This window comes from Trichosporon asahii (genome assembly GCF_000293215.1).
Source record: "Trichosporon asahii var. asahii CBS 2479 unplaced genomic scaffold scaffold00056, whole genome shotgun sequence".
NCBI lineage: Eukaryota > Fungi > Basidiomycota > Tremellomycetes > Trichosporonales > Trichosporonaceae > Trichosporon > Trichosporon asahii.
The window spans coordinates 955,037-969,377 of NW_014040868.1; the positions used below are offsets into that span (position 1 = coordinate 955,037).

General features: G+C 56.9%; 8 protein-coding genes and 2 non-coding genes across 10 annotated transcripts; 6 read left to right on the plus strand and 4 right to left on the minus strand.

The window, feature by feature from the left end:
• Window positions 1–145: 145 nt before the first annotated feature.
• A1Q1_03610 (uncharacterized protein) lies at window positions 146–1,210 on the minus strand (the record flags this gene model as incomplete). Its single annotated transcript, XM_014323408.1, has 1 exon — window positions 146–1,210. One exon carries the CDS (start codon window positions 1,208–1,210, stop codon window positions 146–148), a length of 1,065 nt encoding a protein of 354 aa, XP_014178883.1.
• A 353-nt stretch (window positions 1,211–1,563) lies between these two features.
• A1Q1_t260 lies at window positions 1,564–1,634 on the plus strand. Its single transcript has one exon. It is a non-coding gene; the product is annotated as a tRNA-Gly (tRNA).
• Window positions 1,635–2,356: 722 nt separating this feature from the next.
• Window positions 2,357–2,455, plus strand: A1Q1_t261. The gene has a single exon. It is a non-coding gene; the product is annotated as a tRNA-Glu (tRNA).
• Window positions 2,456–2,621: 166 nt separating this feature from the next.
• A1Q1_03611 (putative alpha-L-arabinofuranosidase precursor) lies at window positions 2,622–3,267 on the minus strand (the record flags this gene model as incomplete). Its single annotated transcript, XM_014323409.1, has 3 exons — window positions 2,622–2,875; window positions 2,943–3,049; window positions 3,095–3,267. 3 exons carry the CDS (start codon window positions 3,265–3,267, stop codon window positions 2,622–2,624), a joined length of 534 nt encoding a protein of 177 aa, XP_014178884.1.
• Window positions 3,268–4,198: 931 nt separating this feature from the next.
• A1Q1_03612 (transporter) lies at window positions 4,199–5,627 on the minus strand (the record flags this gene model as incomplete). Its single annotated transcript, XM_014323410.1, has 2 exons — window positions 4,199–5,118; window positions 5,192–5,627. The coding sequence occupies 2 exons, from the start codon at window positions 5,625–5,627 to the stop codon at window positions 4,199–4,201; spliced, it is 1,356 nt and encodes a 451-aa protein (XP_014178885.1).
• Window positions 5,628–8,155: 2,528 nt separating this feature from the next.
• Window positions 8,156–8,945, plus strand: A1Q1_03613 (uncharacterized protein; the record flags this gene model as incomplete). The annotated part of the gene is made up of 3 exons (XM_014323411.1): window positions 8,156–8,565; window positions 8,618–8,660; window positions 8,700–8,945. The coding sequence occupies 3 exons, from the start codon at window positions 8,156–8,158 to the stop codon at window positions 8,943–8,945; spliced, it is 699 nt and encodes a 232-aa protein (XP_014178886.1).
• An 829-nt stretch (window positions 8,946–9,774) lies between these two features.
• On the plus strand, window positions 9,775–10,815 carry A1Q1_03614 (uncharacterized protein; the record flags this gene model as incomplete). The annotated part of the gene is made up of 1 exon (XM_014323412.1): window positions 9,775–10,815. One exon carries the CDS (start codon window positions 9,775–9,777, stop codon window positions 10,813–10,815), a length of 1,041 nt encoding a protein of 346 aa, XP_014178887.1.
• A 1,117-nt stretch (window positions 10,816–11,932) lies between these two features.
• On the plus strand, window positions 11,933–12,247 carry A1Q1_03615 (uncharacterized protein; the record flags this gene model as incomplete). The annotated part of the gene is made up of 2 exons (XM_014323413.1): window positions 11,933–11,950; window positions 12,014–12,247. The coding sequence occupies 2 exons, from the start codon at window positions 11,933–11,935 to the stop codon at window positions 12,245–12,247; spliced, it is 252 nt and encodes an 83-aa protein (XP_014178888.1).
• A 281-nt stretch (window positions 12,248–12,528) lies between these two features.
• Window positions 12,529–13,014, plus strand: A1Q1_03616 (uncharacterized protein; the record flags this gene model as incomplete). The annotated part of the gene is made up of 2 exons (XM_014323414.1): window positions 12,529–12,720; window positions 12,853–13,014. 2 exons carry the CDS (start codon window positions 12,529–12,531, stop codon window positions 13,012–13,014), a joined length of 354 nt encoding a protein of 117 aa, XP_014178889.1.
• A 320-nt stretch (window positions 13,015–13,334) lies between these two features.
• On the minus strand, window positions 13,335–14,288 carry A1Q1_03617 (uncharacterized protein; the record flags this gene model as incomplete). Its single annotated transcript, XM_014323415.1, has 4 exons — window positions 13,335–13,415; window positions 13,500–13,652; window positions 13,743–14,042; window positions 14,178–14,288. 4 exons carry the CDS (start codon window positions 14,286–14,288, stop codon window positions 13,335–13,337), a joined length of 645 nt encoding a protein of 214 aa, XP_014178890.1.
• Window positions 14,289–14,341: the final 53 nt, after the last annotated feature.

Here is a 14,341-nt window from a genome sequence, read left to right on the forward strand (position 1 = left end):
CCTTTCTACACACGTGCTCTGTGGATGCAACGATGGGCATGTGGCAGTCGGACACGGGAGGTTAAAGACGTTACTCTGCCACGCACATACGGAACTAATACGACACGGACGGTCGGCCACAGCCATTGCGCGGCCGACAGACGTATCACTGATCCCTACCATTACGAGGCTTAGGAGCGCATACGCCAAAACACGGATCACTGACCGGGTCACACATGGTCTTCAATATCTCCTCCGCGTCAGGGTGATCGTAGCCCTGGGCGACAACGCGGATATCATAGGCCGCCTGAGCCTGCCGTTCGGCATGGAACTGCCGCCCCTCAAGAACCGCAATGTCGTAAGCGAGCTCGTAGATCTCGGCTCGCATAGCGCAGTCCGGCCCAAACTCGCCCTTGATGAGTTCCTGGACGTCGAGGTAATTTTGACGGATGGTGTCAATGTTGACAGGTATGTGGGGCACGCTCAGAGAACGGTGGAGCGCATCGGTGAGGTCCCGAATCCGGCGACGAGTACTGTCGCTGGCGCGAAGCTGGCGCTGCCCCAGCCCGCACACCTCACAGGCACAGTCGAATTTGAACCTCTTCTTCAACCACGCCTGGCGTTCCTCGCTCACGCCTGTGTGGCCGTAGTTGATTGTGATTTCCTCGCCGCTGCTGATGGTGCGGATGGCGTGCACCGTCTCCATGCCGAGGTTGTCGTTCCAGCAGATGTGGGAATTGGGCCGGCAGCTGTGGTTGATGCGGCTGATGTACTCGAACACTGCGCCTGCACCTTCCCCACGCGGCAAGGCGTTCGTGACGAATATCCCATGCAGTTTGTACTTGGTATCCCGGTGACAGTTGTAGAGGCCGAGCAGCGCCTTCTTCTTCCACGGCCCAAAGGATTGGATGGCTGCAGAAACGGCCGCCTCGATTTGAACAGGCTTTCCTAGCTTGACGACCAAGAGCGGCGCTTCCTTGAGAATGCGAGTGCCCTTGGGGATATCGGCTGTGGCGACCAGTCCTAGATCCTTGCCAGGGATGCTGCGGACCTCGAAGAGACACGGCTCCTCAGTCAGATAGTTGATGCCAGAGGCTGAACTGGGTCCCGCCCCAGAAGTACTGGTGGCCGACGCCGTGTCTTCATACTCGTTGGCAGCTCTGAGCTCGTCTCTATCGCGCTTCTCTTTGTTGCGCCGTGCCTTGTTGCGCTTTGCCGATTTGTTGGACATGGCTGTATGATCAGTTCGGTTGGATCAACTGATGAAGAAGTTAAAGCAAGCGAGTATCATTCTAGCTTGAAATTAGGTGAGGAACTTGCAGGGGCTTCGTGAGTGTGTGGAACAGAAACGTGCTCGTTATGACGGAGCAGCAACAGCAGGGTTTTGTGGCGTTTACTTGAAACCGAGCGTAGCCATCCAGCAGGGGTTGTTGTAACTGTGAGAACGTGGGCACAGTGAACAATAGGACTGTTAGTAGCCTTGCGCCGGTGCGTTGTCGCCTCTGGCTGCATCAGCGTGGGATTGAAAGCCCCTGTCGGGACCCCAACGGCCGCTGCGGATGCGAGCATCAGAAATGTTCCTTGACATCTATGGTGAAATGGTATCATGCATCCTTGCCATGGATGCGGTGGGGGTTCGATTCCCCCTGGATGTACTCTTTTGGCCTCTCGGGGCACAGAGGAAGGTTGGAGGACGGATCATTCAAGAGGAGAGTGAGGAGGTGCTCTTGACGGACGATTGGACATTGTTGGTGCGAGCCTGAGTCGTGCCCTGATCCGTGCCTCTCGCGCTCCCATTTTTGGGATCAGGGGGTAATGGTAGTGCATGAGCCTGTTCAGCGCCATATTCTGGGCTCCCGGGTAAGCAGTGTGCATGCACAGGTTTTGAGTGCTCGATCATGGCATGGGGAAATGTTGAGAGGCGCACAGCGCCTTCACGAATTTTCAGTAATTTCTTCGGGATTTTTGAGATTTCCTGCTGCTGCTCAGAAATCAGTTACACGAACCTGTAGCTTATCATGGACACTCCTTAGACCACTGCTATCATCCTCCAGCACCAATTGTCTCTCTATAATCCCTCAAACTCCCGGTGGAAGAAGACACAGAGTGTCACCCTGTGGGGCCGGACATAAACATCGTCTCTCCTGTATTTTTCCCACTTCCTCCGGTCCTTGGGCCGTGAGCATCCAGAAAGGCACAGGCACATGCATATAGTGATGTTGGCTACGTTGGCTAGCAACAGGTTGGAAAGATGGAAACACAGCGAGACGACTTTCAGAAGATGTCCCAGGCAGGGTGCAAGCTGGGGTCCTCGGAGAAACTCCCGGTGGAAGAAGACACAGAGTGTCACCCTGTGGGGCCGGACATAAACATCGTCTCTTCGCTAGTATATCGGTTAGTATAATCGCCTCTCAAACGAGACTTCTTCACTCAGAAGTGATCGCGATAGAGCAGGGTTCGACTCCCTGGCGGAGAACAAGGAACTGTACAGGTTCACTTTTTCTTTGGGCGGCTGCCAGCATCGTAGTATCATCAGCTCGCGTACATCACGCTATTGTCCGTCATCGTCCTCCTTCACTCCACATAGGTCGAGCTCGTCAATCGGTCAAAGATCAACGTCTAGCGCTCGTGCTCGCTGCGACCTAAATCGGGGTCGGTGAAGGACGCGGCGGGTCACCCTGAGGCAGCCAGGGATCGGCGGGAATCTCGAACTGCTGGTTCTTGTTTCCGTCAAAGCACTCCCAGAGCTGGGCCGTCTGTCCCGTCTGGCCATCCTTTACGTCAACGCACAAGCCCGAGCAGACGTGCTTGAGGTGGCCATCCTTCCAGATCCAGTCCTGGCTGGGCCGACTGGCAGAGCACTCCCAGATCTGGAGAGGGGTGCCGTTCTTCGCGTCTGCGGTCAGCGTTGTACCCTGCGCTCGGACACTAGGATGTATCGCGGGGGGTTCAAGAATACTCACCGGGCTCAACGTCGAGGCAGAAGTCTCCAAACTTCGGGTCGCTCTTGAGCTTCGTAATCTCGCCTGCCGTATTGAAGTCCCACACCGGGAGCCAGTAGATGCTGACGCTGCCCAGGCTAAGGCGTCAGTTGGGAAACAACAAGAACGCTCACATGTGCGGCCGCATGCCGTTCGACAAGCTCGATGGGAAGTCAAAGTAGCCGTTCGGCTTCGGCATGACTAGCAGTCCATAGCTGCCCTTTTGGACGTTAGACCACTTGATGGATGCTTTGTCGGCGTGCACTCCTGAGAGCAGCAGCAGAGCTGAAGTGAGGAACGCGAGCATGTTGACGGGTTGCTGCGGATCGGATCGTACAAGCGCTCGGGAAGATCAGTCGAGGAGTAGGCGTCGATAGCGGGGTGCAAGTGTTAGGCTGACTGGGGCCAAGATTAAGATGATCCGCAGCCATGCCTTGCCATGCCTTGGTCCTTAAGTAGCTATCCTAGGCTGGGATGAGGTGGGCAGGCACTCAATCACGGGTGCACAGGCCTGTTCGATTCGGGGTGACGTTTGAACAACAGGCTATCACCTGACCTCGGATGGCGTTACGTTACCCCGCTACTGGTCTCGGACATTCTTCACCAATGCCAGTATGCGCGTTCCCGCGCTCCGAGCGATGCGATCGAATTCGTGACGTCGGTAGCGCGGCTGTCGCGCACCGAGTGACGCGGGTTCCACCCTTTGTGATACCACACCCCATTCAATTGACCGCGATCGGATCCGAGATTGCACTGCTTTCACCGAGATACCAACTGAATCAGCGTGCGGACGAAGAACGGTCTCGTTTTCTCTGCATCCCCTGTCAGCTTCTAGTCTGAAGATAAGCTCAGAGAGGCAGGCATAAGCTCTACCATTCCAAAGGTAATCTCGATTAGCCTCGGCTGTCGACTATGGCGATGTATGCCAAGCCATCTCAACAGGCGTGTGACGGTCCACTTCTCCACCTCAAATTGCCCTCCCCAGACTGTTGTGACCAGGGACACGTCTCTACGGCCATTCCACTGGTTCTCCCGACATCAATGCCGACCTCTGAAGTGAGACATGCGAGCTCAGCCACCCTGCAAGCTCCTTCACCCCGGGACAAGCTCGTCTGTCTGGTCGTCTGGAACGGATCGTCAGCCTCTTCCCTGAGGAGTTAGTAACGCCACCATCTTCGATGCAATCATCCTCTGCATTGTCGTATCTGTAAACTGTACAACCCGCTCCAAAGTGTCCCTTATACCTTCGCCCTCAGCTTTCCTTTGGCTATCCGCATGCGAGCGAGAACGACACAACTGAGGGACAGCGCGACCGCTGCGCCGCTGAATAGCCCCGAGTCCCTATATCCCTCCCTGCCTCCGCCCTTGTTGGAGATGAGTGCGCCATTGATAGGCGGGCCAGCGAGGGCAAACAGCGCAACAGCGGCGTACATGAGCCCGACCCTTGCGCCGATCTCTGTGGGAGGCGAGATGTGCGCGACACACGTTGGACAGAGGGAGATAACGAATCCAGCAAGCATACCATAGAGCACGCTGAATGCGATGAGGACGGAGACGGAGTTGAGCGGGACCCACATCGCGAACAGGGTGAGCATGATGCCAACGTCGCCGAGGACCATCATGTTTAGGTGTCCTGCAAAATCGCCCACGAACGCTCCCAGCCGGCCCAGGGTAGAGCCAGCATTTAGGAAGGAGATCATGGACGCGGCGAGCGTAGGTGCCGCACCCAACCGGAGAGCATTCGTGGTCAGGTAGAAGAACGGCGTGAACATGCCGAGACCGCTGAGACCGATTCCGAGCGTGAAGATGGCAAAGTTGGTGTCGCTGAACTGGTGCCAGACGTGCGTGAGGGGCTGGAACCGCTTGCGCGGGAGCCGGCGGTGGATCAGCAGCGTCGCGAGGCAGAGCAGGAAGAGCACAATGAAGCCGCATGTCCGGATGGCCCACCCGAACCCGATCGCGTCGATCATCCGGTTGATCGCTATCGGCCAGACCGCGCCGCCGATACCGCTGCCGGTCATGCCGAGCGAGGTTGCGAGTGCCCTCTTGCGTGCGAACCAGTGCGACGGTGCCGCAACGGCGGGTGTGAAGATGAGCGACGAGCCGAGACCGAACAACAAGCCCTGGGAGAGCATGAGCTGGTAGTACTGCGTACACACTTGATGTCAGCTTTATCACTGGGACGAACTTACAGCTCGTCATCATAAGGCTGAAGGTGCACAGAACAGTACCCGTGATGAACACTGCCTCGCACCCAAACGCATCAAATAGTCGTCCGGCAAGTAGCCCGTTGAAGAAGAGGAGAAACTGCTGCAGCGCTCCGATCCAGGAGATCGTGCTCGCGCTGTACCCCTTGAGCTGGTTCTGCGCATAGTATGCCTGGAATACGCCGTACGCGTTCGTGATCCCGAACGTGGCCAGCGTGGCGCAGAACGACCCCGCGACTGTCATCCACGCCAGCGTGCCGCCATCGGGTGGTGGGCCAATGTCGAGCGCGGTCGGGGGTGTTTCTGGCGGATCGACGGGGGCAGCAACGGCCTTCTCGTCCACGGCGAAGGTGGGCTCCGCATGCTCGGCATGTTCGGCATAGTCGAGGACGGCGACGTCCTTCGCGTCCTTCTCGGTAACGGTGGCGACGGGGGTCGTGTCTCCCCTGGAATCCTTCATCGCCGAATCATGGGTGACATGGATGGATGCACTTCTTGATCGACGGAAACGTTGGACGGTGTCGTGAGCCCACCTGCCGGGGCGTGGCTTGCGGACATAGCCGAGTGTGGATGGTGTGATGACAAAGCTACGATGTCGCCGCGTTCGGGATGTCTTTGATAATCGGCGGCCGTCGTTCCTATATTCCTGCTCTGCTTTCGGTAACGCGAAGTGTCCCGGATTCAGAGGCAGTCAGCTGATCGTGCAAAGGACTGTAAGCGTAAGCGAGGGGTTGCAGGGCGGATCAGGGATGGATGCTGATAACACCCGTGGGGAACCTCCAGGCACGCGACTTCCGGAGAGGAGCCCCGGACGAGATATGATAAGATCTCTAACGGGATGGTCGCGGCTGTGAGCAAGAGCTGCGCACTGCGAATTAGAGGCTGGAAGACAAGAGGCTGAGTTGGCCATAAGGAACACTTGGGCCTGGGTTCCCACCCCGCCAGGCTCAGAGTGGACCTTCTACTCCATGTGCTGTGAGACCCCCTCACGACCGTCCCGCTGTTTGGCCAACTTAAAGCGCCTTCGCTGCCTTGACTCTTCGCCCTCAACTTCGTCAACTTGCCGATATCGAACAAAAACGCCTACCATGCTGTCTTTTGGAACAGACGGAGGGAGTGGGCCGAGTACCCAGACTGGCCATACCGATACGACTGCGTTACCAAGCCTGGGCCCGCCTTCGGCCCCGAAACCGCCATTCCGCACGTCTACAGAGCCACATACAGCTCCTCTAGGCTCATTCTATATTATGAGAATGTTCCATTTCGAAGTATTAGGCAGAAGCTCCGCGGCCTGGTCAAACAACAATAGTACGATCTCTATCTGACAGCATTCGTGTATGACGATGCGGAGTTGGGAGAGTGCACGGTAACCTGTGAGGCACTTTGTGCTGCCTTCAGGACCCTAGTGAACAACTGGCATGGCCTCGTTTGTGCTGAGGCAGAGGTCTTGAGCGCCATGCTCCTGTACCCCTACAAGCAATATCTCCATCGCTCTCCCGCGTTGCATCCTTCACAGATTCCAACCCTGACGGACGAAAGGGCTGGGGCCGCTTCGAGGTTATCGTTCCCGACGTTCAAAGGCAACTTCTGTCGGCTGCAGAATATTCTGGTCAATACCTGAGTTTCTCTCATATTTGAGAGACAGCAATCTTCTGCCGAACGGATTGCCCGGTACCCTGGCCAGGTAGACGACATCACCGCTCGCCTCAGGTCGATGGGACTGCACCTCATGAAGATGTTCTCCAACAAAACATCGACGACTATGTCTTCAGATCGGTCCAGGTTCAAACCAGCAAGGCACTGCAGCCTTCCTGCCGCGGACGAAGCTCAGAAAATGCTCAGAGGACTCACTCGCATCGCTCTCATATACAAGGGCTACAACGCTGAATGCATCAATGGTGCCTGTACTGCCTTTCACGGAGATGAAAAGCCCCAACCAATGTAGGAACCGCTGCTGATGATACTTGTGGGGAAGCATCAGGCACGCAGGTTTATTGGGGCTCCGGACAGATAAGGTCGATAAGATTAGACTGGAAAACGTGCACCTCATTTGTCCTCTTCATTCCAATTTTGCATGAGTTGCGAAGGCATCGGCTTGAAGGAGACTCCGCTGCGTGCGTAGTCGTATGTGCTGGGTTCTGAGTCCTCCAGTTTGGCCCAAAACATCAACCTTGAGATAAGAAAGGTTGACAGACAGAGCGGGCAGCGGACCGTCCTTTGGCTCGACGATTTCCAGAAGGACTTCGCCCTATATGTCTTGGTCGCGTATAGGATGAAGAAGAGGCACGAGGTCGGAGAGATGTCACTGTCACCGAAGATGTAGATCGCTTGGCCAACCACAAAGAGCCGCGAGTGCGCGACTGCATGTCATTACGGTAGTACTGCGGCAAATTCACGCATCAGGCTTCTCGCCCCAGTTCGGCAAGTGATCCTAGATGAGTGATGCTAAGCTCGGCTGAGTTGCTGAATAGTGCTCCATGCGGACTTGCCTTGCTTTATTGGGCGCAGCTGCGTGGCTCTTCATGGGTCTCATTAGCTTGCGGATAGCTGCGCGGCGTGATATTGCAGTGACCGCGCGCGGAGCAGACCCACGCACTTGGGCAGCGTGCGCAGCGCTACGCTGATACTGCAGGCACGTTCGCGTGAGTACGCGAAGCGGGGCTGACGCGACTGCTTTTCCCCTCAGTACTAGTATCTATCGGAACCCGAATCTGCTTGGAAGTCACCGACTCGCCTCCCTGCGCGCAAAAGTACAATGCCAGGTTGGGAGAAAACTCGACTCCGGATGCACAGTCTCATCAAGGACCAACTGTAGAATCCTGTCATTGCGGTTGACTGCAGCCTGCGCTGCCCGCGCAATGCTTTTTCTGTCTTCGTGGAAGCGATGCCTGTGAACTTGGTCAATGCTGGAGAAAATAAGGCGCGAGACGAGATCCTGCTCTTTTCCTTGCCCTCCTTTCACCTCGTTCACCACCCGTCGTACATCTAATGCCCGTCTTTATCCCTCTGAAGGTCTCTCCTCAACGTCCAGCCAAATCTTCGGCTCTGGACCAGAGCACTGCAACTACCACACGCCGCGTCACCCCGCCTCAAAGCGGGGCCGGCACCAGCCCCACCGCTCCGGTCAACGCCGAGCCCAACCCCCAGCCCGACGTCCAGCACGAACAGACGTCACAGTGCACCTGCACATGTCTCACGTGCAGCGAGCAAAGGCACAAATGCACCCACCTCGGACAGAAATGCTGGCGCGGCAACGGGCCTCGAGTCGGTCTTTTGCATTGTGAGCTACGCGGATTGTGCCATCTAACCACAGACGCATCGGTTGTTGCTCTCATCGGCTTCCTCTGTGCTGCGCTCGCGGCGGGACTCAAGCTCCCGGAAGGCAAGGCAGCGACCACGTACGTTTGCGAAGTCCTACACGAATAAGTCGGTGAACAGCCTAACACTTAGCGTTCCCCCGTTCTTCACCTTCCTGGCCGGCCTCGCCTTCACTGTCATCATGACCGTCAACCACTTTACAGGCTCGTCCTAGCAAGACGCCTACCGGTTCCGGGATTCTTCCGCCACCAATGTCCGCCTTGATGCTTCACGAGAACGCGATCTCCTTTTGCGCTTGCTGAGGTGTGCGGATGAGGAGAAGGAGAAGTTGCAGTGCGAGAACAACACTCTGCATAGGAAGGTCGACGCCCTCACTAAGGACGTCGAGAACCTTCAGCATTCGAACGACCTCCTCGTCGAGCAAACCCTCAACTTTACAAACAAGCTCCTTGATGCCTAATCATAAATTGATTAATGTATTCTGTTGAATTGGTGTGCCTTTGAACCATTCGAAGCGTGATGGCTTTGCAAATCTGTCAGGACGAACTCCTTCCCCTGTGAGTGGCAATGCAACGCGCCCCAACCGTCGGCAGGACAGGACGCCGAGCCCTGGTCTTTTCCTGGAACCGTTGCATGTGGTCTTAGTCGGCGCCTGCAGTGCAGGGAAGACAAGGTTGTGGGCGGTTGCACTCCTAGGCAATCAACGCCTCCGCACGGTCTACCGCGCTGTGTGTATGAGGGTTAGATATTGACGACATCACCTAAAGGCAAAGGCCCTGGACTCGAGCACAGCTCTCGCTGCCCATGCGACAGAGGACTGGTGTGGCTAGTGTCCCTGGTCGAGGACGCATGAAACTGGTGAAGGAGCCGCTCGTCGCAGCTGGATCGACTACTAGATGTTGAGTTAGCTTTGCAATTGGCGTTTTTGAATTGCTTGTGTAGCTATCTTACAGAGCTTGAACGATGTCAAATCTGCCATAACAACCGCGGCGACATGTAATAGGTTTTGCCTCAAGGAGGCCGACAGAATTGCTGCGGTAACGGCAACGGCCGTGCGTCATAGGATGAAGGATATCACTAGCGTTGGCCGGGCGATGGGGGTGGCTGGAGCTGCTCTGGATCGTATTTAAACTAAATTTCGTGGCCCATTTTCGCCTCCTCCAGACCCATCTGGTCTTCACAGCAACGTTTCACCGTCTCGACACGTACCACAGGACGCTGCTGGGCAACAAACCTCAGTAGTCACTCCACACCTAGAAATAGTTCCTCGGGCCGGCCCCAAATCTCCAATGTGGCCCTTCAGGAAGCCGAAGCCTGACTGGAAGGCCTGCCCCGACTGGCGCGATCGATACGACTTTGTTGTCAAGGGCACTGCCGACAGGAGCCCGGCCAAAGCCCGCCCCCACATCGTTTCTGCTCCCTACGAGCCCTCGAGGCCGGTCCTCTACTATCACAGGATCCGCTTCCGTTCAACGACCCACCGTCTCCGAGCAGCTTTGAGGGGTCAGAAGTACCGGTTCCACTTCACAGCTTTCGTGTACGACGAGCCAGAGCTGGGTCAGTGCACTGTCGCGCGGGAGGAGCTCTGCCAGGCATTCACGGCTCTCGTGCAGGCATGGCACAAGTTTCTGCGCCACTATGCCGAGTTTGAGTATGCCTGTAACACGTACCCGTTCAAGGGTTCGCCCTCGAAATCTGCCCAGCTGGAGGATATGGCAGACATTCTCACGGGCGGAGAGGGGCTGGGTCGGTTCTGCGTCCTGGTTCCCGATACATGGCTTCGTCTCCTGTCCGCAGCGAACTACTTCGGCCAGTACCTCAACTTCCTATCCGATATAGAGGACAGAGGAAAGCTCCCTCCGGGATGGAGACGATACCCCGGTCCCATGGAGGAAGCAAGCGTGCGACTGAAGGCCACCGGATGCTATCGCATGAAGGTCTGCAAGGGGACGATCGACGACTACGTCTTCCGCGCCACACGCATCATCAACAGCGACAAGCCGAGTAGCTTGCCAGTGGATGAGACGCTCGAGCTGCTCCGCGACATGACCCGGCGGGCTCTGCGGTACAAAGGTTACAGTGATGAGAACATTGACGGCATTTTCGCCGAGGCAGAGGAATGTCCCACCTCCTTTGTACCGCACACCCGGCTCTTGGACGTTGTGCCGAGCAGGCCACGCAAACCTTGGGAGAAGTACTTTGATCGTGTCGATCCTGGTTCTGAACCGGCCAAGGAACACCCTTCCGTTCTGCCTGCCACTCCTCCAGAGAACGCAAGTCCGCGCAAATCGGATATTGAACCTCCTCCTTACATGTGGCGTGACTTGTAGGACGTACGCATGTGTATGCATCCGTCTGATGTAACGCTCAGCTGCTTAGGTCGTCTCCGACTCCTTGACGTAAGTTGTGCAGTCAGTCGGCCGTGGACAGATTAGCAAGAAAAGCCTCAGAATACACACTAGGAGATCGGCGAGCGAGTCCGGCGGCAGACGAGACCGTCGCGGCTATCACTACGCTGCGCTCGAGGGAGTGCCGCAAAAGCCGAAAGGCGAGTGATGGGCACTCGGCCGGGCGTGGGAAAGTGATGCATGTTTGCGCGCCCTCTGAGCTCCTTCCGTGCTGGCTCAGCTGCGGGTAAGGCTGCGGCGCGTTGATCCACTGCGTATGCGGCGCAGCTGCCCTACCGACAGCTGTGGATGACGTTGATGCGCATGCGCGCAGAGGTGCTCTCCCTCAGAGATTGCAGGCCGCTGCGTTCTTGAACATCAGCGCAGTCCGCAGTACCTTCTCGTTCGTTCTTGCGGTTGCCAGACTGCAGGCTGAGGAGAGAAGGGGAATGCACGTGTCTCGCTTCGCTCATTCTTCACCCGATGCCTCTGTCCCAGCCTCTTCCGACTCTCGCCGATCTATCGTTTCTTCGCCGTGTCTTCTCCCGCAACCTCTCCGATCACTGCAGGTACCATGGTGCACCTGCAGTCAGCACAGCCTTTCCACTTAACGGGCCAGCATACATCAGCTTAAGCCCCACACTCTCCGAGCCGAGCCACACCTCCCCTACGTCGCACGCCCAGCGCCAACCTCGCACTAGCTCGGTCAAGATCTTGAGCGCGGCGGCTAATCAAACCGTACCACAGCCTTTGCGGCGCCTGCTACAGCCGCCAGTGATCGCACAAAGGAAGGGGCCGCTGGTGTGACAACACACTCTGGGTTGGATTCTTCAACTGTAGGTTGTTAAAAGGTTCGGGTTTAACCTTAGGGGTTTGTGGTTTCCTCGTCCCAGTCGGTCTCAGCGTCGGTTTCTCGTTCGTGTGCACGTACTGGATCCCGAAGGACAGGGCTGTAAAGTGTGGTGAGTGAGGAGCATCAGAAACTTATTCGAGGGAGTTAACGTCGTCCAGGATTCCAACTGTTGCTGGATCCGTGGGGTCATATCTCAAAGACATCGCCATGGAACAGTCTCGACTGGTGAGCGGCGGCGACTAGCAGTTGTCGTCGCTCCTGGCGCTGAGCGATAGCTCAACTAGAGAGCTTCGGAGCCAGATTGACGACCTGAAGATGGTGGCTCGTGAGCTTCGCGACATCGTTCGCACGAAGGAGCAGACGCACGTCGCCGCCATTGTCGAGCTCGAGATCCAGCGGCGCGACAACGAGGCTCTTCGACTCGAGCTCGAGAACCAGCGCCGCGAAAACGGAGCTCTGCGCCTCGAGCTTGAGCGGATCCAACGCGCCGCGAAGACAGACAACGTTGAGCGCGAGTTTTGAGGACAAGAAAGCTCGGCGGAGGGATGCCGCGGTAGTTGTCGCTTTCGTGAGCGTGAAGCGCGTGAACGTTCGGTTCTAGAGGACATAGGCATGTACATTATTGCGCACGTGTTGTATGGCGAGTCCGAGATGCTTGAACGAGAGGTCAGGAGTCAGTAACGGGGAGGTAGAAGCCGAGGTTGGAGCAAGACGACCCCGGCTGGGTAGTTGGCCGTGGGAGACTTGTGTTCTTTCCGCCACGTGTTCGTTGCATCTGGTGGAGGTCCATCGAGTGACGCGACATGAGCAGCGTCCGAGCCCAGCGCAACAACAACATCCAACCCGTCCCCAGCACCGACCGACCGACCATGTCCAAGGGAACGCGCTTCGTCACGTTCGCCGTCCCGGCCGTCATCGCCTACTTCCTCCTCCTTCTGCATGTGCTCCCGACCCCGTTCCTGGCGCAGGAGACTGCCGACCAGATCCTCCCTGTGGTGCGTTGCCCTGCCTCCTGTCGCGATCGGGATCATGTTTTGCTCCGATCAATCTCAGGAAGAGATGGGGATGAAGTAGAATAATGGAGGTGGTGTGAAGTTGTTTCGCAGTAACGAAAAGCTAACACCCAGATCCCGTGGTGGCTCCTCGTCGCGTTTGGCGCGTACTCGCTCTCGTCGCTCGGTCTCGGCCTCCTCCGCTTCCACGACACGCCGGAGGCGTACCAGTCGCTCCTTGGCGAGATTCAGCAGGCCAAGAACGAGCTTCGCGACCAGGGTGTCGAGGTCGACTAGATTTAGACAACTTCTTCCGCTCCCTCCTCCCCTTCTTCCGACCATCGCTCATGCCGCACCTCGCGCGCACTTCCACTCTCTCTCAGCATCTCGGTGCTCATCGTAGCTGTGGCTACACCACGAAATGTAAAATTCTGATCATAGAGCAGGCTGTGTGGCTCAATGTGCTTTGACTGACCGCGACCATGGAAAGAGAACGGGGAGAACGTGCGTAGTGCGCAGGCAGAATGCGGCTGAAAAGAAAGATAACATAACATAGTGGTACACAATACTCTGGATCGGCGTCTACTACTGTAAAAGACTGGCTGTGAAAAGTTGGACTATCCACTCAGGAGGTCCTGCATCTCGCGCTGCATGCGCGCCATCTCGGCCTCGTTCTCGGCCTCGTCTTCCGCGTCCGCCTGGCGTGTTAGCTTGCGATGAACATGCGTAGCTATGCTACGGGAGCGGACAGACGGTAGTCTGCCTGCAGTAGCGACACTTACCGGAAGTTCGCCCCCGACACGACCGGCCTGACCGAGTTTGCCGTCTGTGAGCTCGAACAGGACCTTGTCGACCTCCTCGTCGGCCTCCTCTTCGAGCTCCTCGTCGTCGAGCCCCTCCATCGTCTCCTCCATCATCTCCTCCATTATTCCGGACTGATGTTAGTTAGCTTGTACTTTCCTCCGTCTAGCTTGGTCGAATGACTACAGCCACTTGCTGTACATGTTGGCGAGTAACCAACTCACCTTCATCATCTCCATGGACATCTGGCGCATAGTCGCATTGAGCTGGGGCAACTTGACGAGTGCGTTCGTCGACTTCATGATCTCGGTCGACTTCTGGAATGCGCCCGTGACCTTGACCATGGACAGCTGGTGCTGAAGCTGCATCTGAACCGAGTTCAGGCGCGCTTTGGATGATACGAGGCGGTCGCGCTGCTTGTTCGAGCGCACGATATCCTTCGCTAGGATGCGCGCGCTCTTCACATCGTTCCGCTTCGCGAGCTGCTTCAGTTCAGAGCGCGACTTGGACGTGGCAAGGTCGAGCTGTCATGTTAGCTCAAGCGTTGCAAGTGCGGCGGCTCGCCTCGACATTATGCGGCAGGCTTCATAGAGGAGGCAGTCGGAGTTGCAACGTCCACTCATGCGCCCTCTGCACCACCCCTTGATAACGCTACTCACATTACGGATCTCACGATCCAGCTTGCGCTCCTCGCCACGCAGCTTCTGTCGCCACTCGCGTACTCGCTCTTCCGGTGTCGGGCCATAAAAGAACCGGTTGATGGACTTCATGGCGATGTCCACGGGATGCGATGGTACGAAAACAGGCGGGCGCTCGGCGGATG